Here is a 25,880-nt window from a genome sequence, read left to right as displayed (position 1 = left end):
TGTGAACATGTGCTGTGTTGTGCCGTATATTCGTGAGGGTTAGGTTTCCAGCCCCTCTCTGACTCAGGCAGCTGCATCTGCACCGGACTGTCCACCCTTCTCTTCTCTCCATCCCTCATTTCCGATCAGAGCAGATAAGCCCGCAGGATAGGAGCATGCGGCTCACACGACAGAAGCATGAGGCTAAAGCCAAACCAGACACCTCCCTGACACAGTGGAAAATAATCCTTCACTCCTCTTTCTCTCCCTCGCTCAGTATTTTTATAAGCTTCCCCCTTTTTTTTTAAGGGAAAACTTTCCACCATTGCCATTTTTAGGTGGTTTATAGCATTTGGCGCCCACTAGATCAGGAGGGTGTGCCAACCTGTGCCCAAGACTTGGAAAACCAGAAAAATGTTTCCTAATTCAGTTGGAACAGTATACGGGATGTTGATTAGGGATAGCCCTCTCACCTGCAGCTCATTCAATGGGAGTGTTCAACATGCCTGGTTGTCTCATGTAAATGCCTCCCATCACTTTCTCTACTTAAAGATGAGATTTTATTGACTTTCCAGTGTCGAGATCAGCTTCCATTATCACCTGTTACCCATCAAATTGAAGTATGATGCACTTCTGTGTGTTTGACTTGCACTTCCACCACCAGCACTGCAAAAAATTATATTCTTCATCAGTATGTTTTCTCTTTTTGCCCAAATAGATACTTATCATTGAGAAATTGAGTATGAATAAATAAATAAAATCACACTGGTTATAAACAGGGTTATTATAGTTAATTACAACTAAAACCATAAAACAGATTTTGTTGCTTTAAATATAATAATAATAATAAACTTTATTTATAAAAGCGCCTTTAAAGGCAACTTCTCAAAGCGCTGTACAAAAAGCAAGCAATACATAGCTCAAACAATAAAAGTAACATCAACAATCAAATGCTTATTAAAATAAATAAGTCTTAAGTCTACCTTTAAACATGTCATAGCCCTGTGCTTCCCTAAGATCAGGAGGCAGAGAATTCCAAAGGACAGGAGCATAAGAAGAAAAGGCCCTGTCACCCATAGATCGTAAGCGTGTTTGAGGAACAGCCAACAAGTTTGGATTGTGAAGAACGCAGTCTCCGAATTGGGGTATAGGAAGTTAACAGCTCAGATAGATAATAAGGGGCTAAGCCATGCAATGCTTTATATGTCAGCATCATAATTTTAAAATCTACTCTGAATCGGACTGGGAGCCAGTGTAAGGACTCCAAAACTGGAGTGATGTGATTGCATACCCTGGACCCAGTCAATATCCTGGTGGCCGAGTTTTGTACATATTGTAGTTTGTTAAGTGTGGATTTAGAGACTCCGGCTAGAAGGGGCGTTACAGTAATCTATCCTAGAGATGACAAAGGAATTCATCAGCTTTTCAGCCTACTGAGAAATTTAGCATAGGACGTAATCTAGCTATATTTCTGAGGTGAAAAAAGGATGATTTAACTGTACTCTGGACAAAAGAATCAAATGAAAGCCTATCAATAGTCAAAGATAAGGAACCAGCTTTTGAAATTTGACGACGGGAACCAATAAGCATAACTTCAGTTTTACCACTATTCAGACACAAAAAATTTGTACTCATCCATTCCTTTATCTCAGAAACACAGCCGGACAGAAAATCAACATCAAGATGTTCACCAGACTTTGAGTGTATATAAATCTGTGTATCATCAGCATAAAAGTGATAATGGAGGCCAAGCGATTGCAACAACTGTCCAAGTGGTGCCAGATAAATATTAAAAAGCAAAGGGCCCAAAGACTGAGCCCTGAGGAACCCCAGTGAAAACAGACCTAATCGCAGATCTGAAACCGCCCCATGGAAACGAACTGAGAGCGGTCAGTAAAATAGGATTTTAACCACTTCAAAGCTGTCCCCTTGTTCAAGGCGGGCGAGTAATAGACTATGATCAACAGTATCAAAATCTGCTCTTAAATCAAGAAGGATGAGAATGGAGATTACACCGGAGTCAGAAGCATCAACAAATCATTGGTAACTTTGACCAAAGCCGTTTCAGTACTGTGGAATTTACGAAAACCTGACTGAAGAGGATCAAACAGGTTATTAATTGCGAGATGGTTTACGGATGAAAAGTAACAACGCGCTCAAGTATTTTTGCCATGAACGGAAGGTTGGAATAAGGTCGAAAATTATTAAAATCCTCCAGCAGTAGTATTTTCTTTTTTTGGTACTGGGGTTACAGCAGCAATCTTTAATGCTGCTGGAACCTCTCCCATCTTCAATGAATCATTCATAATACTAAGGACAATAGGGCTCAAAACATCGGAAGCAATATTTAAATAAGCTTGAGGGAATAGGATCAAGCAAGCAAGTGGTAGATTTCATGCTTGATACCTCCCTTTTGAGACCCTCAGAATCAAGATGTGGAAAATTAGTGAGAGGAAAACCAGTAAACCCAGATGAACAGAGAAGTGAGACAGTGGGAGCAGATGCAACAGAAATTTTTTTGTGAACACTATTAATTTTAGAGTTAAAAATTTAAAAAAAGAATCAGATAGCTGTTGAGAAACAGGCAAGGTGGTGGCAGCATCAACTTTAAGCAGTCTATTTATAGTTTGAAACACATGTCTGGGGTTTCCTTGATTGTTTTCTATAGTCTGAGAAAAATAAGAAGATCTTTCAGTCTCAATTCATGCTCTGTAGTCACCCAGAAGGTCCTTCCAAGCCAAATAATGACCATTCAAGCCAGTAAGACGCCATTTACGCTCCATTTTACGACATGCAGCCTTCCTAGTGTGCAAATTATCATTATACCAAGGAGCAGTGGTGGGCTGAAGTAATCTGACGTGACCTTAGAGGAGCATAAGAGTCAAGATTAGTAACAAGTGCATTGTTAAACTGTGAAACTTTCTCCTCCAAAGATGTTGAATGCTGGTCACTAAAGTGGATACAACAGAATTAGAAAAAACTGTTTGATCAATAGACTTCCACTTCCGGAATGCTGCAGTTCATTTTGTAGGCACACTTGAAAGATGGCATCTCCAGATTAAAGAAAACAGCTGAGTGTTTAGACAATCCAATGTCAACAGATGATAACTGTGATACAAATTAACCATTTGATATCAAAAGATCCAGGGTATGGCCTTTATAATGAGTTGGGCCTGTCACCAACTGTGAGAAGTCAAGACAGTCAAGAAGCGATAAAAATTCCTTGGCAACCGCAGTCACTTCGGTCCATATGTATATTAAAGTCCCCCACAATAAGAATTCTATGGAACTTCAAGCTCAGCTCAACAACTCAGCAAATTCTGATGTAAAAGCTTTGTGTGATGTCTTAGGTGGTTTATAGACTGTTGCAATTGATGGTAGATGTAGGAGCAGAAATACTCAGAACTAGGCATTCAAATGATGAGAACTGGGAAACAGATACAGGGCTTATCTTGGAATTGCAGGTTGTAAATCACAATAATGCCTCCACCTCTGCCAGATAACCTCGGAAGATCTAAGATTCCAAACCAACAGGAGTGATCTAATTGAACAGAAGTCCATCATTTTCTCTATGCCATGTTTCAGTTAAAAACAGGAAGTCCAACTTTTTGTCCAGAATAAAATTCGATAAGAACAGTGCCTTGTTATTCACAGAGCGGGCATTAAATAATGCAGCATAAGTCGAGCTATGAAATGGAGTCAACAATGACTTAATCTCCACACGGGGTACTAGTATTAAATTACGTTGATCAATACAAGTGTAAAACAGATTGTAAGTCTTACGTCGGCATGTAGAAATACAAATGCTGGGAGAAGATGAAGCTGTAAAGCTTCGCCTCAAACCCCGGTGAATATATCGTTTAGGACGTAGCAAGCCAGCGTCACGGCAAAGATCGTAAGAGTCTTTAGCTAAACGAGATGGGTCAATCATAGAGGCGCTTAAAATAATAAAACAGTACTAAAATAAACAAAACGGTGAGAGGAGCGGCTGCCAAGCGCGCCAGCGTACCCGACCCGACCGGAAGCAAAAAGTCGATCGAACTGATGGACTGAATAATTTTTAGCATATGAATATAATATATAAATAGTTTAGCATATACTTTCAGCCTAGATTCCAAGGCAATGTGTCTCATTTTAATTGTTTATTTTGATGTACTAAAATAAGTAAAACTAAATCAGAGATAAAAAATCTATGAAAACAACATGAGTAAAAACAACAACAACAACAAAAAATAAAATACTAATTTCTAAACACTTTGTTAAAAATCTTGTAATAAATTAAAATGAAACAGAAAATATAGAAATAAGTACTAACCTTTAAAATAATAACAACTAAAAGGGTGTCTCAGTAATAATAAAATGTGCCTGGTTATCAATGACAAATCATTTGCTTTAAGCTTAAACTAAATTAAATCTAATGAAAAAAAAGAACAAACAATGAGATAATTGCCATTATTGTAAAATGTGATAATAGTTTAATGTGAAAATTAAATGACATTTTATTTATAAGGTACTTTTCATAACATGTTTTTTCAAAGCAGCCACAGAAAATTGTGATGATAATGTTTATTATATCTTAATATTTTAATGCCTTATATTGTTGCTTTTATCAGATGCTGGGCGATAATATAGTTTACATTTTAAGACAATAGCATCAATCAAGAAGTTGAGATATGTTCTTGTTTATAGCTTTTTACATGACTATGTCATATGCAATGAATTTGTGCATAACTATATACAGTTTTATATAAGATTATACTGTTTCTCTTCCAAATTAATATGGTTTAAGTGTTTGAATATTTGCAGTGGAGAAGGGAAAAAAATAATAATCAAGATTTTTTGTAGCTTAATTTTTTGCATCATGAATTCCTAAAAATTATGCTTGTGAGGTGGGACAGTTCAAAAGATGAGTGTGTGTCCACATATTTCAAGTTATATAACACAGGAATTCACACTGTCTGCCAGCACAATATATGTGACCCTGTCTATGAAATCCAGGCTGAAGTCTCAAAATATAATTATGAGATAACGAGCATCAAAGATTTTAATCATTAATTTCACTAAGATTTCAATCTTTGACATGGCCTTACTCAGTCAATATTAAAGATATAAAGGTTATATTTTCACAGATTGTTCTACATCTTTATGAAGGGTGATTTTACAGTATGTAGAAAACCATAAATCAAATATATATATATATAAAAAAAAAAATATATATATATATATATATATATATATATATATATATATATATATATATATTAATCCTGGCTAAACAAGGGGATTTCTGTAATTATGCTTCAACATTTTCCTTGACTGCTGTAAATAATCAACTATGGAATAACTGTAAGCCTTTGTGTCTTCATAACTTTTAGTCAATACCATAGCGAACAAACTAATGCTTACTAACTATTATTTCTCTTCATAACAACTAACTGCCTCTCTCTTTGTCTCCCTTTCTTTATCTCTCAACATTTTTTTCTCTCTAATGCAACAAATGAAGGCGTTCAGGTAAATTAACTGTTTAGTGTAAAATTACATGGAAACATTCTTCATACAGACATCCACTTTATTTTAAACTTTAAACTTTATTTTATTTTTATTATATTTTATTTTATTAATGGGCTGCATTCCTATATCTTTTGTTTTGGAAAAGCTTTCCGAATTATGAAACTGAGTTGAATAAAATAAATGCCATTATATTTCATTAACCCCCACCCCCACCCCCCCACCCCCAAAAAAAAAATATATACACTTGTTACAGAGAATCTTTGTAGAATTCTGTGTACTGTCTGAATATCATTAACTCTGAATACTTTATGCCTGAGTACATGTTTGGGATAATAAGACAGATGGTAACCAAGCTCATGTCTATGTGTTTGTTGTCAGGGTGTGGCATGTACTGCTATGTTGGTAGCAGTCATGACTAAGAAACTGGCGCTTAACAAAGGGGAGAAACATGTGCATTTCTTCATGATGGACATTCAGATCTCCAAGCGGGTGAGCAAGACAGACCACCACATAAAACACTCCATAAATGCCATTCTCTTTAAGTTCTTCATTGTCTTTATGTCAACACCTATGGTTATTTCCTTATGACCAATTTGGTAGTGATAAAAAAAGATACATTAATGTTAACCAAGCTTAGCTTAGCCATTTGGGAATACTTAACTTAATCTTTAAAAATATCAGTCCATTTCGGATGAGAAACATAAAAAGCATCGACCCAGAGGATGCAGAGGCATGAATGGAAGCAGCATAATTTTCCACATTGCACGCGTGTTTTGATTTCTGAGGCTTTTTATAATATTATTATTTTTTCCTTAAATAGGGGATTCCTAATAGCAGCACAGTGTGGGAAAATGCTTAGGATGGCCGGGCAGGGGTGGCCACTGAGATCTTGATAGCGGACAAAAGGCGTCAAAGGGAGGAAACAATCAGGTCCCTGTCAGGAAAACTTGTGTCAGTCCATGAGAAGTTTAACTCAGACAGGAAATAAGTTGCACTGATGTGTGTGTTGTGAGGGAGTGTTAGCATATGCACTGGAAATGAGTGACGGTGCTGATCTTAGGATCTTGATGCAGAGGTGGGCAGGTGGGCAGGATCCATCAGAGGGAAGGAGGAGAGACCTCAAAATAAATGCATATAGAAGAATGGTAGATGCTTAGAGTTTCGACAAAGGGTAATTAAATCAGACTGTTTTGAGTGAGCAAGCATTGACAGGTGTTTTTGAAAATGTAGTTACATTTGATTATTTCCCACCACCGAAAATATCAAACTTTTAAAAGTAATATTCCAGGTTTTAAGCTTCCTTGACAGCATTTGTGACATAAAATTACAACAACAACAACAACAAAATAACTTTACCTTGTCTATTGTTATGGAATACCAGACTTGGAGACAAGATGGAATGCTAACTCAACAGGTGTGTTTATTAACAGTTTTGTAGCAATGGATAATGGCAGGTGAGTTCAGGTAAATAGACAGCCTTGGTTCAATTAATGAAGATAATGATGAGAGTTTCCCTTGTTTTACAAGAGATGGAGAGCATACATAAAATTGATGAGATGATGGAGATTGCCAGGAGCTGGGGACAGGTGAGTATAGAAGGTTTGGAGTGAAAAGATTGAGGGAGACACTAGAAGACACGAGGGAGACAAAACAAATCTCTGAATGAGGTAAGTAGAAGATCGCAGGTAAGACGAACATACATTTTGAGTCCTTAATCCACAATGGAGACCAAACAATGAAGAAGTAAGGAGTGTGTGCTTTTATAGCGGTGGCTGAGTGATGAGATCATCTGTGACAGACTGATTAGAATTCTGGTGATTGAGTGCGCTATCTGATGGGTGAGCCTGGTGTGGCCATGACAGAACCCCCCTCTCCACGGCCTGCTCCTGAGGACCTCAATGTCATGGTGGATGACCTCGACTATGTGATGCATGGAACTCAGCTTTAAGATTGGGGTCTAAGATGTCATGCCTGGGGACCCAAGATCTATCCTCTGGAACATTGTTTTCCCAATCAACAAGGTATTCCAGCCAACAACTACAGCACCGGGAGTTCAAGATCTCCTTGACTGCACAAACCATTCCATCCTCTACTACAAGAGTGGCAGTCCTGACGACTTTTGCGTCAAGCCTAATCAAACAGACCTGGACAAGCTAATCAAGGCCTGAAAGGTTGAAGTCTGCTGGACTGTGGCTCTCCAGGACCGGAGTAGCTATCCTGGCTCTAGTACTATTGGAAGAGGGGGATCAAACACAGGACCAGGCTCTGTGGGAACAGGAGAAACAGGTGAGTGGTAAACTTTTAAGAGGTAAACATTCTGTAGTGTGGAGGTAATTTTAACTAATAAGTGACCAGGTTGATTTGGTGAATGACCAGGAAGGAACCTGGGACTCAGCTTCTTGCAGGGGAGTCATACTGGACATTCTGGCCTGGTTGGAAAATGGCTGTCTGGACAGCAGCATGGTGTATCTGATGATGAACAGCCCTCTGCCAAAGTTGGTGAGCTGAGTCCCAGACCCTCACGATCTCCTGGAACCAGTGGGTCACAGATGTCAGAACAGAATATTCCCAAGACCAGAGGAACAGTGGTGGCTGGTAATCTAGTATGCACTGGAGTGAGGCGAGACCCGTGGCTGGTTGATGGAGTTTTGTGCGTATTTGCCCATGCGAAGTAACAATTCCAGGAGTTCTGGTAGCTATGGCAGAAGGTATGGAGGAAATGGCCTATCTCATGGATTTTCTTTTCCTTTTGGCCATTGCTTTGAGGGTGATAACCAGAAGAAAGACTGACTATGTCCTCTAGAATGCTGTAGTTCTGGAAGACATGATTGAACAGCTGTTTCCATTGCTGTTGGTAGGCCCTTGAGAGGAACCAGTTGACAGGCTTTAGAGAATCTGTCTACCACAACAACAATGTAGGTGAACCCCTCTGAGGCAAATCCATCACAAAATCCACTCCTAGATTTAACCAGGGGCACTGAGAAATGGGAAGTGGATTGGTAAGAGGAGAGGTGATGGCACTATAGTTATTGGTGAAACGGCAATACAAGTTGGAGAAACCAAGAAATCACTGGGGCTCTTTAATAGTAGTTGGCCCAGCTTCCTCTCATCCATTCTGATACCACTGGAACTGATGTAATATCTGAAGAACTGGATGGAGGAAAGATGGAAGGTATATTTCTTAGATTTGAGATACAGTTTGTGTTCACAGAGCTTCTTGAGGACCTTAGTAATGTACTGGCGATGTTCAGTCTTGTTTCAGGAGTACACTAGAATGTCATCAATACACACCAGGACAAACTGATGGAGGTACTCCCGGAACACCTTGTTCATGTATTCCTGGAATGCGCACTGACTAGTCCATAGGGCACGACCAAGTTCTCATAGTGGACTTTAGGGGTCACAAAGGCAGTGTTCTACTCATCCCCCTCATGTACCTGGATGAGGTCCAACTTGGTGAAGATTCAAGTTCTGCAAAGTTGTTCCAGGGTTGCAAGTATGAGAGGAAGAGGGTAATGGAATTTAATGGTTATCTTGTTGAATGTCTGGTAATCTATGCAAGGATGCAAGCCTCTGTCCTTCCTGGAAACAAATAAAAAGTTGAAAGCAGCAGGGGAAGTGGAATGACAGAGGAAGCCAAGCCTTGTTGCAATGCCTCCTCAATATACTCTTCAATGGCCTTCTGTTCAGGGATGAAGAGAGGATATACCTTGCGTCTGGGCACTGGTTCACTGGGCAGGATGTTAATGGCACAGTCCCATAGTCTAAGAGATGGTAGTTGAGAGACTCGTTTCAGCCAGAAAACATTGCTGACATGGACATGAGGGAATATCCACAGATCACTTCTCTATAGGGCTCTTGATGGAAGTGAAGTTCCGAGGAAAAACTGAAGTCGGGGAGACTGGTCGAGGCAGATTTGGGAAACACCTGGAGAAACAATCCTTGCCATACTTCAGGAGTTCACTGGTGGATTACGAGATGGAAGGTTCATGTGAAATGAGCCGGAGACACCCTAGAACGATCCCAGTGGTAAAATTCTCCAGAACCAATAGGCAGATGTCCTCAGTATGTAGCTGACCAACCTGAAGTTGGAGTGAACCCAACAAGTATCAAACTTTTCCCTGGCCAAAGGGACCACCAGTGAGTGGTGAGCTAAACCATATAGGTGAGTGGATGTATATTAATGGCAGAATAGGAAACAACATTCACCATGGGTCTAGGAGGATGGATAGGAGTAGTGGACTCTGGCCACAATATAAACATGTGTGGTCAATCTGCATGGACTCGGGGTAAGGTTCTGGAAAACTGGGATACTCTGGCTGGTGAAAAAGAGGCAGTTTTTGGTACTGATTATCCTCCATACAGTCCTTTGCTCTGTTGGTGACTCTGATGGACAGTTGAATAAAGTGCTCAAGCCCTGTGGTGCCATCGTAAGCCCCAAGATGCAGCCCCAGAGAGTTATCCAATCCTTGGCAGAAGGTGGTTAACAGCAAGCATTCATTACATCTGCTATAAGTGTGCTGGACTGGCCATGGGACTGGCACTGTAGATGGGTGCCAGAGATGTCGCTTGTGAGAAAGCAGGTGCTGATGGTGCAGTGGGAGTGGGAATGGTTTTGCTGAGGACCTTGTGGAGAAAAGCCACCAGCTTCTGGAAGGGATCCACAACTGCCAGGTTCATGCTGTTATAGCCTGGTCTTCTGTTATGGAATACCAGACTCTGAGAGAAGATGGAATGTTAACCCAACAAATGTGTTTATTAACAGTTTTGTAGCCAACCTGTTGGCAGGTGAGTCTTTGGTGAAGTAATGAAAATAATGATGTTTTCCTTGTTTAACCAGAGTTGGAGAACACACAAAGAATTAATGAGATTATGGAGATTACCAGGAGCTGGGGACAGGTGAGTATAGCAGGATTCGAGTTAGGAGATAGAGGGAGACACTGGAGAAGACAAGGGAGACAAAAAAAATCTTGTAAGGAGGTACGTATGAGATCATGGGTAAGCAGAGCATACATTTTGAGTCCTTGATCCACAAGAAAGGCAAGAAAATGAGGCTGTGAGGAGTGTGTGCTTTTATAGTGCTGGCTGAGTGATGAGATGATCCGTACTGTGACTGATTAGAATGCTGGTGATTATAATCTGTATATGATCTGTGGGAAGCTGACACAAATACTTTTGGACAATAGAAAAAAAAAACAATTAAAAAAATCTAATTTTAAATGAGTGTTATTTTAATTATTATATAATTTATGTATTTAAACAATATTTAATTTATTATAAAACTATGAAATATTATTTAATACAATATATATATAACTGAAGTGAATGTGGCCCAATTTTGAAGAAAAAAAAGAAAAATTAAGCCTTTATAAAAGCACTTATAGTCGTAAAGCTTGTACAATTATTTGTCTTTTTAGGGTTCATTTTAGGGTTTATGATGTTGTGTTGTCATGAGCAAGTTGTGAAATGTTAATGTTAATACATATAGTATTAAATAGCAATAATAAAGTGAGTATTTTAATGTTTACAAATTAGACTAATTTACTTTTATTCCGTTTGCCTCACTGTAGACCCGCTTTGGAATATTATTATTTATTTTTTTGGACAAATGGAAATAGTTCATGTGGTAATCAACATTATACCACTGATGGTGTTGACTGAGTTTAACTTGAACTGAGCCTAGAATATTCCTTTTATTCATGAAGGTCTAAACCTAATTGGCAAAAACCATATCCTGTCACAGGCTGTATTGCTGAGTGTTTGTGTGTGTGTGTGTGTGTGTGTGTGTGTGTGTGTGTGTGTGTGTGTGCATGCCACAGGTCCTACTCAACAGGTCCTACAATGTTTTACCTTGATGATACATTAAAGGAAGACATCTGGACACAGTTAGGCACTCTATTAATAACCACAAACACACAAAATTGCCAGGGAGCTTGTGACATCACTATGAGCAGGTCTTTAATGGGAACCCAGACAATAATAAAATCAAAGAGAGCAGAGAAATGTGTCATTAGAAGAAAAAAAAAATCCTTGACTGTCTGTAACCCACATATAACTTTATAATGGCTATTCTCATCCTCAAATCACCCTCAAAATAACCATTACTTGTCCTTCCGTTCCCGTCGTTCCATTTTTGTTTTCAAGGCCGCACCCTAATAAACTGCACCAGTTTCCTTACATCCTGTCCAGATTTTCTAGTAATACTCTGTTATGTAGTAATTTGTCATTTACACATCACAAATAATAATATTATAGTTACTGAGTGTAATTAAACAGACAACAACTTGTACAGTAGTTTCAGACAATATTTGATCAGCTGTCTTCTGAACAATGCAAACATGCAACTATTTACTTAAGGAATGGCCGGCAGACTGTCAATAGACTATCATTGTAGAGCTATGATGGATGGATTACTTATTACTGTAATCAAATTCTCTGTGACACAGATCCGGCACGCAGCAGCCAATGTACTAAGAGAATGTTGGCTGCTGCATCGCACCACCCATACAAAGGACAACAGTGGAGAGCATCGTCATCACCAGAGATGCTTGCTGGAGGCCATCCGTGTGTGAGTGATCCATTACAGTCTGCATTCAACCATTACACTTCATACAAGATTCACTAAAAGAGAAAGGAAGAGGGTCTGTGGACAGCTGAAAAAATTATATTATGCAGTTGAAAATATAAATATATATTTAAACAAATAGATAATGAAACATAATTTAAAACAAATGATTATTCTATTTAAATTATTAATAGCCTTGGAGGATTTTTCTGAAGAACAGAGCTCAGTTTAATCAATGAACTCATGAACAACCATCAAAAAATAAAAATAAAAACAGTCGTTGATCACCCAGGTAATAACATGCAGTCTGAAGATCCAATGGTGCCCAAACTCTGCTGCTCAGCTGGCTGCCCTCTTTAGCTGCAGTTCCTTTATGACCAATGAATAGGAAGCTGTGTGTCCGAATTTACACCACAGCGTTTATTAACATCGTTAATGACTACAGGAATCTGGCTCTTAGAATGTTCCATGTGTGCATGTATAAGATCTGTGAGTAATTGTGGATGGCTGTAAGGGTGGAGGGATTCTGACTTCCTGTTTTACGGTTAGCAGAACCACCAAAAATACTCTGGAAAGAAACTGAGTACTGCAGCGACAGCTAAAACAGAATCCCAGCAAGCAGACCGCAAAACAATTAAGAGGTCATTCTGGTTTGGTTTGTCTGGTTTTTGTTCCCATGTCACAAGGACACTGGTCATTTCTGCATGATACAGCAGTTGCTGATGGTTCCCCTGCAAAAGCTGATTTCTGTTTTGCTTTTTTGGAAAACAGCATATTCAAGGACATCAGCCAGTAGGCCTCATGAAAATCATGAATTTAACCCTGAAATGACCCCAAAAACCTACATGAATGCAAAAAGGTTTCAATAATATTCATTTGTTCACTTACTATGTACATATATAATACAACATTTGGTAGCACTTTATTGTACAGTCCTGTTCCTCATGTACATACTATGTACTTATTATAGTAATTACAATAACTATGTAATAACTAGTCACCCTGAACCTAACCCTACCCCATGTAGTAACCTTGTATTACCAGAACTTTATCAGATAAATACACTGTAAGTACACTATGTACTACATGTAAGTACTTGACTGTAAAATATGATAAATGTTTGTACATATGTATGTAAAAAAAGGACTATCAAGTTATGAAATCAGTTTCTTTGAAAAAGCTAGAAAATGATAAGTAAAAAAATGAAAAATATCCTTAATCAGACCACTTTTCTGAGAAATCCAGCTGGTGTCAGTGAATTAAATTAGACATGTTGCCTTGGCATTGCCACAGAGTCGACAACATCCACAGCATCTGATAATACTGAATTTCAGCATTGCTCTGTTGACCAATGTCAAAATGTGTAATAAACCTGTTGCATTCTTTTGTTTTATGACAGGCAACTAACTGAAATCAAATAAGTTTAAGTTGGAGTACTAAAATGACTTAAACTGAAATTAAAATAAAAAGCGAATTCAAATTTAATTTGCTGACAAGCTGACTTCTGTTAAAGCATTTTACCAGAATAGAACTCATTTTTTCCTGTCTCGACTAGATTTCGTCACTTGCGATTGAAGCAGAGAAAGTTAAGGGATTTTGCCAGTGAGATGGTGGATCTCTCGAAGGTAAGTCATACATCAGACTCGTGTCTAGGTCAGTTTGCCAGGATAAAAGAGTGATTTGCCTAACCCAGATATATAAATGTTCTGTGAAACCATAAAGATCTCTGTAAAAACTAACTTAAGTCTGACAGTGTCCTGTGTGATACTTAAGGCGGTGCACATAAAAAGAAAAAACAAGACCTTGATCTTTCAGAAACTATATGTCCTAAATATTTTGAGTGAGAAATCTGACCAAATGTTGAGTATCTTATTATACTGATGTGATTAATATACGGGGCAAATCACGTTCACTCATGAAATATAGCTGGAAATGGCCTTGTCTTCAAACAGATGCAGATGATCATGTGTGATCTAAGTGCAAACTGGAACAGCTCTTACCTTGAGCTTGAGCAGCGAATCATCTCCATGGAGCAGAAGCTGGACGAGCTGGGACGCTCCTTCCAAAACACCTCTGAGCTGCTCACACAGACTCTCCATCACCGCAGACTGGACCACAGGTAATGCCGTCAACAGTGTTTATGTGCTTGACCTAAACGTGTTGGTTTTTTGCATAAAGTCTGGCTTTCTCTACACAGGTGACCTGGGACATCTCTTTTGAAGGCTATGTACTCTTCATCAATTAAACCTCTTAAACGGATGGAGGAACTTAATGATGACCAAAGGAATTAAGAGCAGCAACGACCACAGCAGACAGTTTTATTTTGAACAGACGTTCTGTCATGTGTATTTACGAACCTTTCCTTAATGCTACGAACGTGAATTGGGAAAAGGTTACTTTTGGTTACTTTGAACTTTTGACTCCTGATTTAAAATTTCAGTTCATGATAGATACCAAGACGATGAGGTTCTGGTGTTACACAGAAGAACACATTTAGATTTCTTCTAACACAATCGCACAGGCCTCAGTTGGATTTATATCAGTGTGAAAGTCACAGAATATGAAACTTAAAAAAAAAAAAAAACTATTGTTCCTGTTTTTTTGCCTGATACTGGGGAAGTTAGTCATTATCAAACCGAAGAAAACATCTGAGGTTCAGATGCTCATCTCAGAATTGGGAAGTATGAATCCTGCTGAGCCACATGATAATAACTTTATGACTCTAATTTAATACAATGTTTCCCAGTTACATTTAAATGTGTGTACAACCTGATCACTACACACTGATGAAGGTTTCTATAAATTGCTGGCAACTTTTTCAAAGGTAAGTCAGATAAATTGTAGTTAGGTGTCAAGGGTAAGCCAGACTTCCTCACAGACTATTGCCCTTGTACATTGATATTTTCAGAATGACCCTAAATCAGGCTGAACCACCTGCACCCCAATAAAGAAATCTGTGAATGACTTGAATTTCCATCAGCCCCTTAACCTGACAGGGCATCTGTTGGCTCTAATTACATTATGAATAGGTTTTGCGTATTATGGTCTTCAGAACAGTGGTGTAACGGAAAAAAAAATCTTTATTGCTCAAGCCTTGAGTCTTGCTGTATTTAAGTTCATTAAGACAGAGGCTTTCATTCCTCTCTGGTATCTCCTCCTTGTGGACAAAAGTACGTTGCATGTTTGGCCTTCGCTCTGGTTAAGCCTGTGCTTCTTGTTTATTGTTTTGGATGAGGAGAATTAATACCTAGATTTGTATGCAGTATAATGATTATAGAAGGGCAATGAGAATGAGAATAAGAAAAGAGGTCGGGTCCGTTGTGTGTAGTTCTTTTATTAACAAGAACTTCATCTTAGTTTTACTGCTGTTTTTGAGTATTTGAAACTGCTGGTATGAAAGCATATGAATGGCACCCGACTCATTATTTGACCAATCATTAACTGTTGCTGCTTATTCAGGAACTAAAAAAAAAACCCATAATGACACAAACCAGAAAAATTTTAGCGCTTTACAATCAAGATTCATTTTTGCATGATGTATTGTGAAATATACATAAAAATGCCAGGAGAAAATGACACAAAGTGAAAAAACAACAACAAAAAAAAAAACGTTTACAGCATTATTTTTGCACATTTTGATAAAGCCATCTCATGTTAGCACAACTTTGTGTTTTCCCAACTATATCATGATGAGAAAGCTATAAAGGAAAAAAAAACTTCTCTCGAGTATTTATGTACATTTTTTTTTTATTATTACACATGGGTTAGAGTGAATCATTGCCTTATGACACAAAACCCTTCTGAAAATGAAAAAGAAAAATTTTGTTTTTCTTTGGTCATTAATAAATGGGAGCTTGCTTAAAATACTCCAAGTAGGCATTCTTTTAGTAGTCACATCCATCTTATGACAGAGAACAACAATCTCCATTTCTATAAATTATAAAGATAAATTATACCAATGCTCACGAAACATTTCTCTGAAACAAAACTTATCTATGGGGTTAAAATGTTACTATCTGTGCTATAACGGATTTGGACTAAGTCTTCAGCTTGCAAATAAAAAATAATAAAAAAAGAAGAAGAAATCTGATCACATAACCGCTGACTACATAATACATACACTTTACAAAGATCAGTTAGGGCAGTTGATTGGCCCAGATGTTTAAAAAGGTGAGTTTACAATCTTATGTGTGATTTATTTACACAAAACAATTCAAACAGAGACAGATTGTGAGTTTTTTCGAGTGCGGTTTGAAAGATTTGAGTTTTTAAGCATGTGCCACAACAGTGCAGACGGCCTTGTAAACATCTGTCCACAGCTACAGTCAAAAGCCGTCATGCATTTCTTCTTCGCACACCGCCTGCCATTTCTATGCTTCCGTTTATGCCAGGTCAGTTTATGCGCCCCTTCAAATGTATTTCCACATCGTGCACAAACAAATCGGACTGACTCCGCATGCTGAACCTGGTGTCTCAGCAAATGCAGCTGCCTTTGGAACGACCTTCCGCACTGACATCTGTACAACCTTGACCCGCGGTGTAAGTAGCGATGACGCACCCTCAGCGATGGTTGTCTCGAGATCACACCGCAGTGACGACAGGAGAAGATGGTCTTTGAGCGCCAACTCTGCTTGAGTCGCTTCTGCAGAGCCAAATCCCTGCTTCGGTTCACAAACATGCCCAATATTTGTAACGGAGCCTTAACCTGGGCAGGAGGGATCTGTGGCTGGTTGTTCCCAATAAGAGTCCTGACCAGGGTAGGACAAGTGACCGAGGTCATCGGTGGAATGTTTACAGGTAGGGGTCTAATATTAACCGGAGGCGTTTGTCTCAGAACAGGCCTGTTGGCTGATACTAGCCTGGGTGTAAAGACGTTCACAGTAGGTGAGAAGGATACAACTACTTGAGCTGGAAGAGGTGGATTGGAAGGGGTAGGGATACGAATTGTCATCCTGGCCGGATTTGGGATTAAGGAGCGCACAACCGAAGATAAAAGGACAGGAACTTTCGGGCGAGGGCCACAAGTTCTCAGAGGGAAATGGGGCCTGACAAGAGTTTGCGGCACTGCCACAACTTGTGGAACCATGTCAGTCACCTTAGCAGGAATCACAGGAGTTGCCTGAAGCAATTGGTGCAGAGTTAAAGCTTTGGCTGATCCCAAGGTGGTCACCGCAGGTGTAGGATGAGGGGTTGTGGAAACTTTGTTCCCTGTCTGAGTTATTTTGATAATTTGAATGGGGTTTTGATTGGTGTATAAAGCAGGGGCAGAAGGTCTTACTTGACTGCTGCTGCCGGATAAAGGCACGGCAGGTAACTGGGTTACCCGGGGTGGCCGGCAAGTTTATGGTGCCTGTTGGTCTTCTCAAACAGACATGATTTTTGAAAGTGTCCTGTCTTGAGAAAACTTTGTGGCAGTATGCACAGACATACCCAGCTGAGGGGTGTTTTTCGGTCATGTGCTTTAGCAGCAACTCTTCATGCTCACACACCATTTTGCACAGGCAACAAGCAAACTTCAGTTTGTTCCTGCAATCGTCCATGTGCTTCCCCAAATTAGCGAATTTGCCATAGCAGCAAAAGGGAGAATCAGACTGAAACCCAAATTTCTCTGCAATGTCGACTGACTCTAGATTCTTATTTGCAGGTCTTTTCCTGTCTGGGGTCTGTTTCTTCCGTCTCTTTTTCTTTCGGTGACTGTCGCAGGAGCTGCTTCTTGAGTCACTGTCGTCAGGATCTGAGCTTAAATCCAAATCTGGGATGTACGCCGTGTCACCAGGGGGTAGTGAGTCAGGATTTACCTCGTCATCACTGACATCACTTTCGTCATCCTCCGTCAGTCCAATTTCCTCTTCTGCAGCCACCTCACAAGCTGCAGTTTCTCCGAGCCCATCCTCAATGTCATTTTCTTCCTTCAGTCTAAAGCTTAGATGCTCTTGTTCTGATTGACTCAAAAGGCATGAGGAAAAGCTGAAGATGTCGTTTTGTTTAATAGTAACAGGCAATCTTTCGGTTTCTGTTTTGATATGTGAGGCTTGATTTGTGGAGCTGTCGATGCGTTTCTGCGTGGCCTTGCAAGCATCATTTGTAGCAACTTGCTTTGATACACAATATGAATGATCCCATAAGTTTGTTTTTCTCATATCAGTGTATTTCATGGCGTCTTTGATGCTGATTTCATCGGTCTCTTCCATTTTAACCACAGGTTTTACCTCCATTGTGTCTTTCGGGTGCTTTTGCATATGTCCATTCAGATGCCACATGCACCTAAAGAGACTGCCACAGATTCCACACTCAGATCCTTACTTTGGTTGAGCATTTTTTAAGTGTAACGCCAGCAGCATTATTCAAGAAGGTGATGTTGTCTCCACAAACACAGCACACGGATCCTTCCTCACTATTAAGTGCCCGTGGCGCTATGCAGGCATCCTCATCACTGGAGTCTTCTGAGAAACTATGTAGAGGTGTAGAGATGATGTTGTAATTAACTTAAAAACAAAGAAAATAATCTTGTGAAAACTGATAGTTTATACAGTGTACATTTGATAAAAGAGCAGAAATTAGGGAGGACATGATGTCATGCTTTCACTTTATCTCAAGTTATCTGTGTTAAGTTAATTCATATATATCATATTTATTACTTTCAAACTTTGGGGTCGGTGAGAATTTAGTTTTTTCTTTCAGATTTTTGAAAGGTCGGTTATCCTCACCAAAGAGTGTATTTGTTTTTTATCAAAAATACAGCAAGAACCATAATATTTTTAAAATTTGAAGACAATTTAAAATAACTATTTTCAGTTGTAATATATTTTAACATGTCATTTATTCCTCTAATGGTGAAGCTGAATTTTCAGCAAACATCACTCCAGTCTTCAGTGTCACATGATCCTTCAGAGATCATTCTAATTATTATGCTTTATTATTTATTATCACGTTTTTTTTTTTTTTTTTTAAGTCTTGCTGCTTAATTTTTTTGTGGCAGCCATGTTTTATTTCATGATTCTTTGATAAATAGAAAGCTTAAGAAATAGCAATATAAATATTTTGTAACAATGTGTGTTTATTGTAATTTTTGGCCATACTGACCCTAAAATTTTGAATGATAGTGTATATTCACCAATATTTGTACTTCTTGTAAACTCATTTCCTAATGAAAATTATACATATATTACTAGAGTAACCCAGTTTTCAGTATAAACAATTAGCTTAAGGGCATATTGACACTAAAAGCAAGACTGTAACCATCTTTTTGACTGTTCATTCCCACCAGAAATATTAGAACAGATCCTTAAACATATATAAAGAATACCACTACCAAAAATAAATAAATAAAAAAGACTAAAATGACTTTGGAGCAAGTCATGTAAATGCCAGGCTCATGTTGCATGTTTTCTTGCTCATGCGCATGACTAAGATGGTAAAAGATGTCAAGCATGCAATTCAGAGTCATTTCAATGTAAGTTCACTGAAAGAGATGGAGTCTTGAAATGTGTTTTCACATGTAGGAGGAATTCATTGCACCACTTACATACTGTTGAATAGAAATGACACCACCTTGCTGCAGCTGTATTCTGGTACCTGCGACACGCTGCACCTCCTCAAAGTGTAAGATTTCCATGACTACTCTTGTGCAGATACTTCAGGCTGAAACAGTAAGAACGAACAATAGGTAACCAGCACACAAACAAAGGTGGGGCAGTATTACAGTCTAAATACGCATTACATATACACATGCATTGCCGTGCTTTGTGCAACTCACAGCATCTCAATGTCAATATAAAATCAGTTTGAATCTTGCTCCAGGAACTTTAGAGGGTGTGGTCTGTGTTTGTGCAGTTGGAGGTTTTTCTTTCAAAGCGTAACAGTGACGTTATATCAGGCACGGTGGCTATCACACGTTATTATATAATTAATCAAATCTCTTAACCTGTATAAGAAACCTGGCATTTCAAAGGGCAAGATACAAGTTAATGCCAGCACTTTCACTGTAGCATATTTCTCACACATTTTATGGTATGTAAAAGGAGTTGAAAACGGAAAGTCTTCCTTACAAACGCGTATACTTACAATATAATGATTTCATTAATAATTTTCGTGTTTTGCTGCTGGCTCCTCCCCCAAACATGCACGCACGCGCGAGTCCATCTCCTAAATTCGTCCGGACAGGAAGTCGATGCATTGCGCATGCGCAACAAATAATATATTATATAAAATTACTTCAAATATTTTTCCTATATTATACATATTCCATATATCATTTCAGTGTACAGTGACTATTGTAATTATGATATATCGGTAATCATATCTAATAATAAACAATAACTGATTACGATTTAGTAATATTCCAAAATAGTATGAACAAATTGAAAAGTGAAATATTGATGGATGTCTGATAAGATTAAATTGAACCACCTAGCAAATAATGATGGAATTAATTTTTATTATTTCTTTTTATTTCATGAGACATTTTATATATATTTAAATATATATATTATATATATATATATATATATATATATATATATATATTTTTTTTTTTTTTATTATTTTTTTTTTTTTTTCAAGCATATTTGAAAGGCAATGGGTGCTGACAAACCATTTTATTTACATCTGCTAAAAAACAAATATGAAGACCAAAGCTTTCTGCACATTTTTACTGTATAAATAAAATGTTTACATCACTAAATCTTTGCATTTTAACTCTTGCAATAACAAAATGAGTTTAACACATGACTGGATGGACCCTGGCAGGCACCTGCTAATTTTCATAGAACAACCAACTTGTGCACAACTCTCAAATTACTCCACTGATCCAGACATCACAGAAGAAGAGGGTTAAACCTCATTCAGCGATACTGCATTTCTGTGGCCCAATCTTCTGTTTGAGAACTGTATCCAGTCTGAAATCATCCGAGCAGGAGCCCAGTCCTCTTTAATAATAAACCCACAGTTATTGTGAGACCATCATGACTATGAAAGTAGCCGGCTATATTCAGAGAGCGCAGATGATTTCTTAACACCATCCCAAATTCTAGCCGCATAGTGAAACCTGTGAAAACACATGCAGTCATCCATTATCTTAAAATGTACATATATAAACAGAATATATTTCAAAATATTTATTTCAAACTGATGAAAAGGGTACATATGGAATTCAGTTCCAAAAGGAAGAACAGAAGCATTATGTGTCAGGGTGTGCCTTACCAGTTTTTCTCAGTGAGAATTGTGTGAGAGAGCTGGCTGCGGGACATAGCCAGGATCTGGCTGCGGAATTTAGAAACCAGTGAAGAAAAGCTGGGGTGACCTCTGTACCCAGGCAGCAGAGAGAAAAGAGGGGGACCTGAACCTGGTGCACAAAAGATACAGACCCAGTGCAATGTCAGAAGATTCATCAAGAACAATGGACAATCATTTTATGGACAATTATTTTAATAATTCCTGACCTGCTCTTGTCAAAGCATCTTCCCCATCATTCTCCATCATAGGTAACAGGAAAAGATTGACTTCTGTCTCCAAGTAATCTCGATTTCAGTCCTGGGAATATGTTACAATCCAGCATGGATAATGTGCCTACGGGAGAAAGCAAAACAAGTAGTCAGTTACACACCAAATGGCGCTGGGTTTATGAATCATGTTTACCGTCATGTCAAGTGGACTGACCTTTATATTTTAGGTGGGAATGGGCCATAAGCTTGTCAACTGCCATGTGCATCTTCTTCAGGTTTCGTGGACAGAACTCCTCCCTCCGTGCTTTGTTCTGCAAGAACACTATGAACACAGAAAGAAACCACATGCATTAAAGCCTTATACAAAACTAAATCTGCAAGAGTTTTCCAGCAGTTTCATACATCATGATAGCTCAGAAGTTAATTCAGGAATAATAATGACCATTAATGTTTTTCTGACCTATGTGAGGATAATACTCCGAGCCATCATCTGCCCCTGAGGAGCTGGTGCTGTCATGACTGGCTGATGGAGTCGAGGGTTTCAGCATCTCAGCACTCTGCAGAAACCTGTTTATAGACACAGCTGTTAGTTTTATGCCACATAGAGTCTCTGGATTCCTACATTCTGACTATGACTGTAATTTATTGTCTATTTATTAATGCTACAACAACTGAAGTTGAAGTATATAATACAAATACACATGACCGTTCAAAGGTTTGGGGTCAGTAATACGTTGTGTACAAAATGAATAATTCTTGTGCACCAAAACAGCATATTAAAAATGTAATTAAATATATAAATGATATACCTATATAAGTTGATATCCGTGAACCAGTCCTGAATCACAATCACAACATGACACACGGTAAAGAGGAAGGCAGTGATCTGCAGAGACTACACCACCAAACAGTTGGAAATAGGGAAAAAACAAAAAGGGGAGAATTTTCAGTTTGCTTAAAACTACAGAAAATGGATTGTAAAGTAGAATTACTTGAATACTGCAAATAAGCTATCGAAGACTATTCTTAAAATTCTGTGACATAATTATTAATATGAATACATGGCATAATATTACCTTATATTAATACACAACATTATTTGTAAAATAGAACATGGCATGAAGTGCTTGAAGTGCTCACCTGCATCTCCACATACGTGTGTGGAAGGCTGTATTCTGGCGGAAGCTTGCGGTCATTATTAATGAGATGATCCAAAATAGATGGGCTTAAAATTGGCTGGAGATGAGAATGAGTATTAGTCAAGAAAGTAGGTTAGAAACAGAAAACAGCACTGTTCTGTGCGGCTCTACAGTCTGACCTGCGTGTCCAGAAAGATCACCCTCTCCTGAGTGATGTAGAAATCGATTCCGCTGCTCTGGTTCCCAGCTCTCTCCTTGATCTCCTGCGCCTGAGCTCTGAACACATACGCCCTGTTGAACAGAGAGTCACCCAGTGAAATGCAATAGCACTGAAGTGGAAAGGCAAATGAACTTGAGGTAACAAACACAAAATCAGGATGCTGATGATGGACTTACCTCTGGTCCTCCTCGGGGCTGTTTGCAGACAGGAGAGACATGATTGTGGACTTGCCTGTGCCTTGTAGCCCAATAACTCCCACTACTAACATATCCGTCTGGTCTCGCAAGTACTGAGACATAATAAACATACATTCAGCATATTTTCACCTGATTGTTATGCTCTTATAAAATACAACAAATTCAAAGCCTAACATTATCAACAGAAAAAAATATGCCTTTACCTCCATAGCGCTGTCACACCAATTCATTTGGTCGTCCACCAGTTTAATGCTGTTTTTCATCTTCTCAGGGGGGAGGAGTTTAGTCTGGCCAATCACAGCTGCAAATCAAGAAGTAAAGTACACATAATAAGAGTTTAAAGGAATGGTTCACACAAAAATAACATTTACTGAAATGTACTCGCCCACAGACCATCCAAGATGTAGATAAGTTATTTCCTTGATGAAATTTAGCATTGCATCACTTGCTAAACAATGGATCCTCTGAAGTGAATGGGTGCCGTCAGAATAAGATATAAGAAAGCTGATAAAAACATCACAATAATTTACTCCAGCCCATTAATTAATGACACGTGAAGCGAAAAGCTTTGTTTCTCGGAAACGAATCCATCATAAAGGTTTTTTAACAGTGAAAATGTCCATCCTGTTGACCTACATCAAAATCCACAGACATGTTTACCATTTTGGATTAGTCATATGAGACAACTTCTTCACTATAGAAAGCAATATTACGGATAGAGGACAAACCAGAAGCAATGGTTTTAAGTTTAAAATGTCCTGATGATGGATTTGTGTAATAAACACATGCAGCTTTTCACTTCACATTACCTGATGGACTGGAGATGTGATGATTTCTTGTGGATTACTGTGAAATTTATATTGGCTGTCTGAACTCTCATTCTGACGGCACCCCTTAACTACAGAGGATACATTTGGAAGAAAGTGAAGTAATTTTAAATCAATTTGCTCCATCTACATCTTTAGATGGCCTTGAGGCAGAGTACTATTCTTTTTCAAATTTTCATTTTTGGTTGAACAATTCCTTTAAGTTTACGTGTGTAAAACGTTGCATTGCAACTCCCACTGTAATCATAAAGATACGTTAAGGAGCAAAACATGAGAAAATAACTGACGATCCACAGCTCCTCCGGATGCAGCGGAGCCCATGCCTCGGTTCTGGATCTGATACACAGGTTGGGTCGGCCGCTGGCCTTCCCTCTCCAGTTTGGCAGTTCCTACACCTGAGACTGAAGGAGCCACATCAGGAGGGTTTCCAGGTTTCCCCCCTTCATCTCTGGTTTTAATGAACATGACTGGCTTTTCCGAAGATGGGGCTCCACTTGCTGGAGCACTTGGTTTGCACTGAAATAAAAAATAAAGGCAGTATTATATATACTATATAAAAAACAAACCAAAGCAAGAATAAAGCGTCAACGTGAATTGTTTGCCTTTGTAGGATGAACACAAATTGTGCACTTACTCGCTCTCCAGGAGGTTTAGCAAGAATAATGGGAGTCTTCTGTAGAAGAGGTGTAGGTTCCTCACTTCCATCCTAAGAATACATAATAACAATATCATACAGCTCAACTCACTAAAGCATGGGTTTTCACAATGAGGTCCAGGGTCTCCCACAAGGGTGCAGTGCTTGTGGGTACAGGGAAAATTGATTAGAAAAAAAAGTGTAATAAATGTCAAATTAAATAAAATATTACAGTCAATTAATTAATTAAATACAAAAAAAATGTTATTAAATTAATAGATTAAATTAAATAATTACAAAATTATTAAAATAAATGATAAGAGTAAACAAACAAACATATAACAGTACAGTAATAAAAAGTAAATCGAAAAAAGCCATAGAAGCAAATCTTTTAAATATTTCCATGGATTAGAAAATAAATTTAATATTAAAGATAAATTTATAACAATACAAGTAATTATAAATAAAGAATATATATACAGTTGCTTTAGATTTTAGGATGGGCCAACCTCACATAAAGATTATATTTGCCATCTAAAACAAAATCTCTGCACTGAATTATATGTTGAGGTCATCATTCAAAAACCATGTCTTAAATGTTGTTTAGGTGGGCAGGGCATGTTTGGACACACAGTCTCACCCTGCGCTCGCGGGGAACATAGTCTCGATCCCGGCTGGGGCCGGAGAGGTTTTGACCCGGTGGTCCTCCTGGGTCTCGGTCTCGCCGTCTCCTCCTCCTCTTTCCCTGACCGTACAAACCGGGCTGACTGTGACCGGACTCCGACATGCCTGATGCTGGACACCACTACTGAGCGCTGGACTTCTTACTATAACAGCTATTCCTTCAACATAATTAGAGGGGTTTATTAATGCTCAAAACGAATATTTTCCATGCTAACGTTTTACAGCAGTAACTTTACATATAACGTTACAACACATCATGTCTAATAGCTGACTGTATGTCGACTGTCGACAACCAACTTACGAATGAATAAGCAGTCTTAGTTTAAATAATAATATCGACTTACATGATATAACCATGTAGCAAAATAACTAATTAATCTTCTTTCTGCAATGTAGTAATTAAAGAGATGTGACTTCTGCGTCTACAGGTAACGTTACCAGATTGTTGTGCGAAACGGTCCAAACCCGAAAATAGGCCGATGAGGAAACGCAATTTCGTTTTTTTTGGTTCCGATTATTTAGTTCCGCATTGGCAGTCAAGCTACATAAAAATATAGTTGTAGTATATAAGTGAGTAATAGAATATTATAGTATATATATAATATATGTTTGTTCAGTGAGCACCCAGATTCTGTTTTGCATGTATCTGCTTCAGTTGATTTAATAGGAAAAAATACTGTG

At 38.4% G+C, this 25,880-nt stretch overlaps 2 protein-coding genes and 1 pseudogene across 12 annotated transcripts; 1 reads left to right on the top strand and 2 right to left on the bottom strand.

Moving 5' to 3' along the window:
• Window positions 1-5,818: 5,818 nt before the first annotated feature.
• Window positions 5,819-15,655, top strand: LOC113059733 (intermediate conductance calcium-activated potassium channel protein 4-like). 8 transcript variants are annotated; one of them, XM_026228284.1, is made up of 7 exons: window positions 5,825-5,979; window positions 7,018-10,164; window positions 10,331-10,470; window positions 11,937-12,058; window positions 13,611-13,680; window positions 14,008-14,174; window positions 14,253-15,655. In XM_026228284.1, exons 3-7 carry the CDS (start codon window positions 10,363-10,365, stop codon window positions 14,254-14,256), a joined length of 471 nt encoding a protein of 156 aa, XP_026084069.1. In that variant the 5' UTR covers window positions 5,825-5,979; window positions 7,018-10,164; window positions 10,331-10,362; the 3' UTR covers window positions 14,257-15,655. The 8 variants fall into 8 exon arrangements, 7 of the variants coding, with proteins under 7 accessions (XP_026084071.1, XP_026084069.1, XP_026084067.1 ...); XR_003278138.1 differs by having other exon boundaries at window positions 5,827-5,979; window positions 7,018-10,470; window positions 14,253-15,368; window positions 15,550-15,655; XM_026228282.1 differs by having other exon boundaries at window positions 5,827-5,979; window positions 7,018-7,157; window positions 7,257-10,470.
• Window positions 15,656-15,782: 127 nt separating this feature from the next.
• On the bottom strand, window positions 15,783-20,476 carry LOC113059732 (uncharacterized). Of its 4 annotated transcripts, none has more exons than XM_026228277.1 (3): window positions 20,120-20,476; window positions 19,581-19,696; window positions 15,783-18,540 (listed from the first exon to the last, which is right to left on the bottom strand). In XM_026228277.1, the coding sequence occupies exon 3, from the start codon at window positions 18,313-18,315 to the stop codon at window positions 17,152-17,154; it is 1,164 nt and encodes a 387-aa protein (XP_026084062.1). In that variant the 5' UTR covers window positions 18,316-18,540; window positions 19,581-19,696; window positions 20,120-20,476; the 3' UTR covers window positions 15,783-17,151. The 4 variants fall into 4 exon arrangements, with proteins under 4 accessions (XP_026084062.1, XP_026084061.1, XP_026084064.1 ...); XM_026228276.1 differs by having other exon boundaries at window positions 15,783-18,506; XM_026228279.1 differs by having other exon boundaries at window positions 15,783-18,506; window positions 19,607-19,696.
• Window positions 20,477-20,637: 161 nt separating this feature from the next.
• LOC113059731 (protein SMG9-like) lies at window positions 20,638-25,670 on the bottom strand (annotated as a pseudogene).
• Window positions 25,671-25,880: the final 210 nt, after the last annotated feature.

The sequence above is a fragment of the Carassius auratus genome, chromosome 41, assembly GCF_003368295.1.
Source record: "Carassius auratus strain Wakin chromosome 41, ASM336829v1, whole genome shotgun sequence".
NCBI classification, from domain to species: Eukaryota; Metazoa; Chordata; class Actinopteri; order Cypriniformes; family Cyprinidae; genus Carassius; species Carassius auratus.
The sequence above is the reverse complement of the archived record's forward strand: the minus strand, read 5'-3'. Positions and strand labels throughout refer to the sequence as shown.

Coding starts and splice junctions, on each gene's coding strand:
- LOC113059733 (XM_026228284.1), top strand. CDS start 10,363: ATGGAGATTACCAGGAGCTGGGGACAGGTGAGTATAGCAGGATTCGAG. Junction 12,059..13,610: donor TTGCTGGAGGCCATCCGTGT/GTGAGTGATCCA, acceptor TGTCTCGACTAG/ATTTCGTCACTTGCGATTGA. Junction 13,681..14,007: donor AGATGGTGGATCTCTCGAAG/GTAAGTCATACA, acceptor GTCTTCAAACAG/ATGCAGATGATCATGTGTGA.
- LOC113059732 (XM_026228277.1), bottom strand. CDS start 18,315: ATGTGGCATCTGAATGGACATATGCAAAAGCACCCGAAAGACACAATG.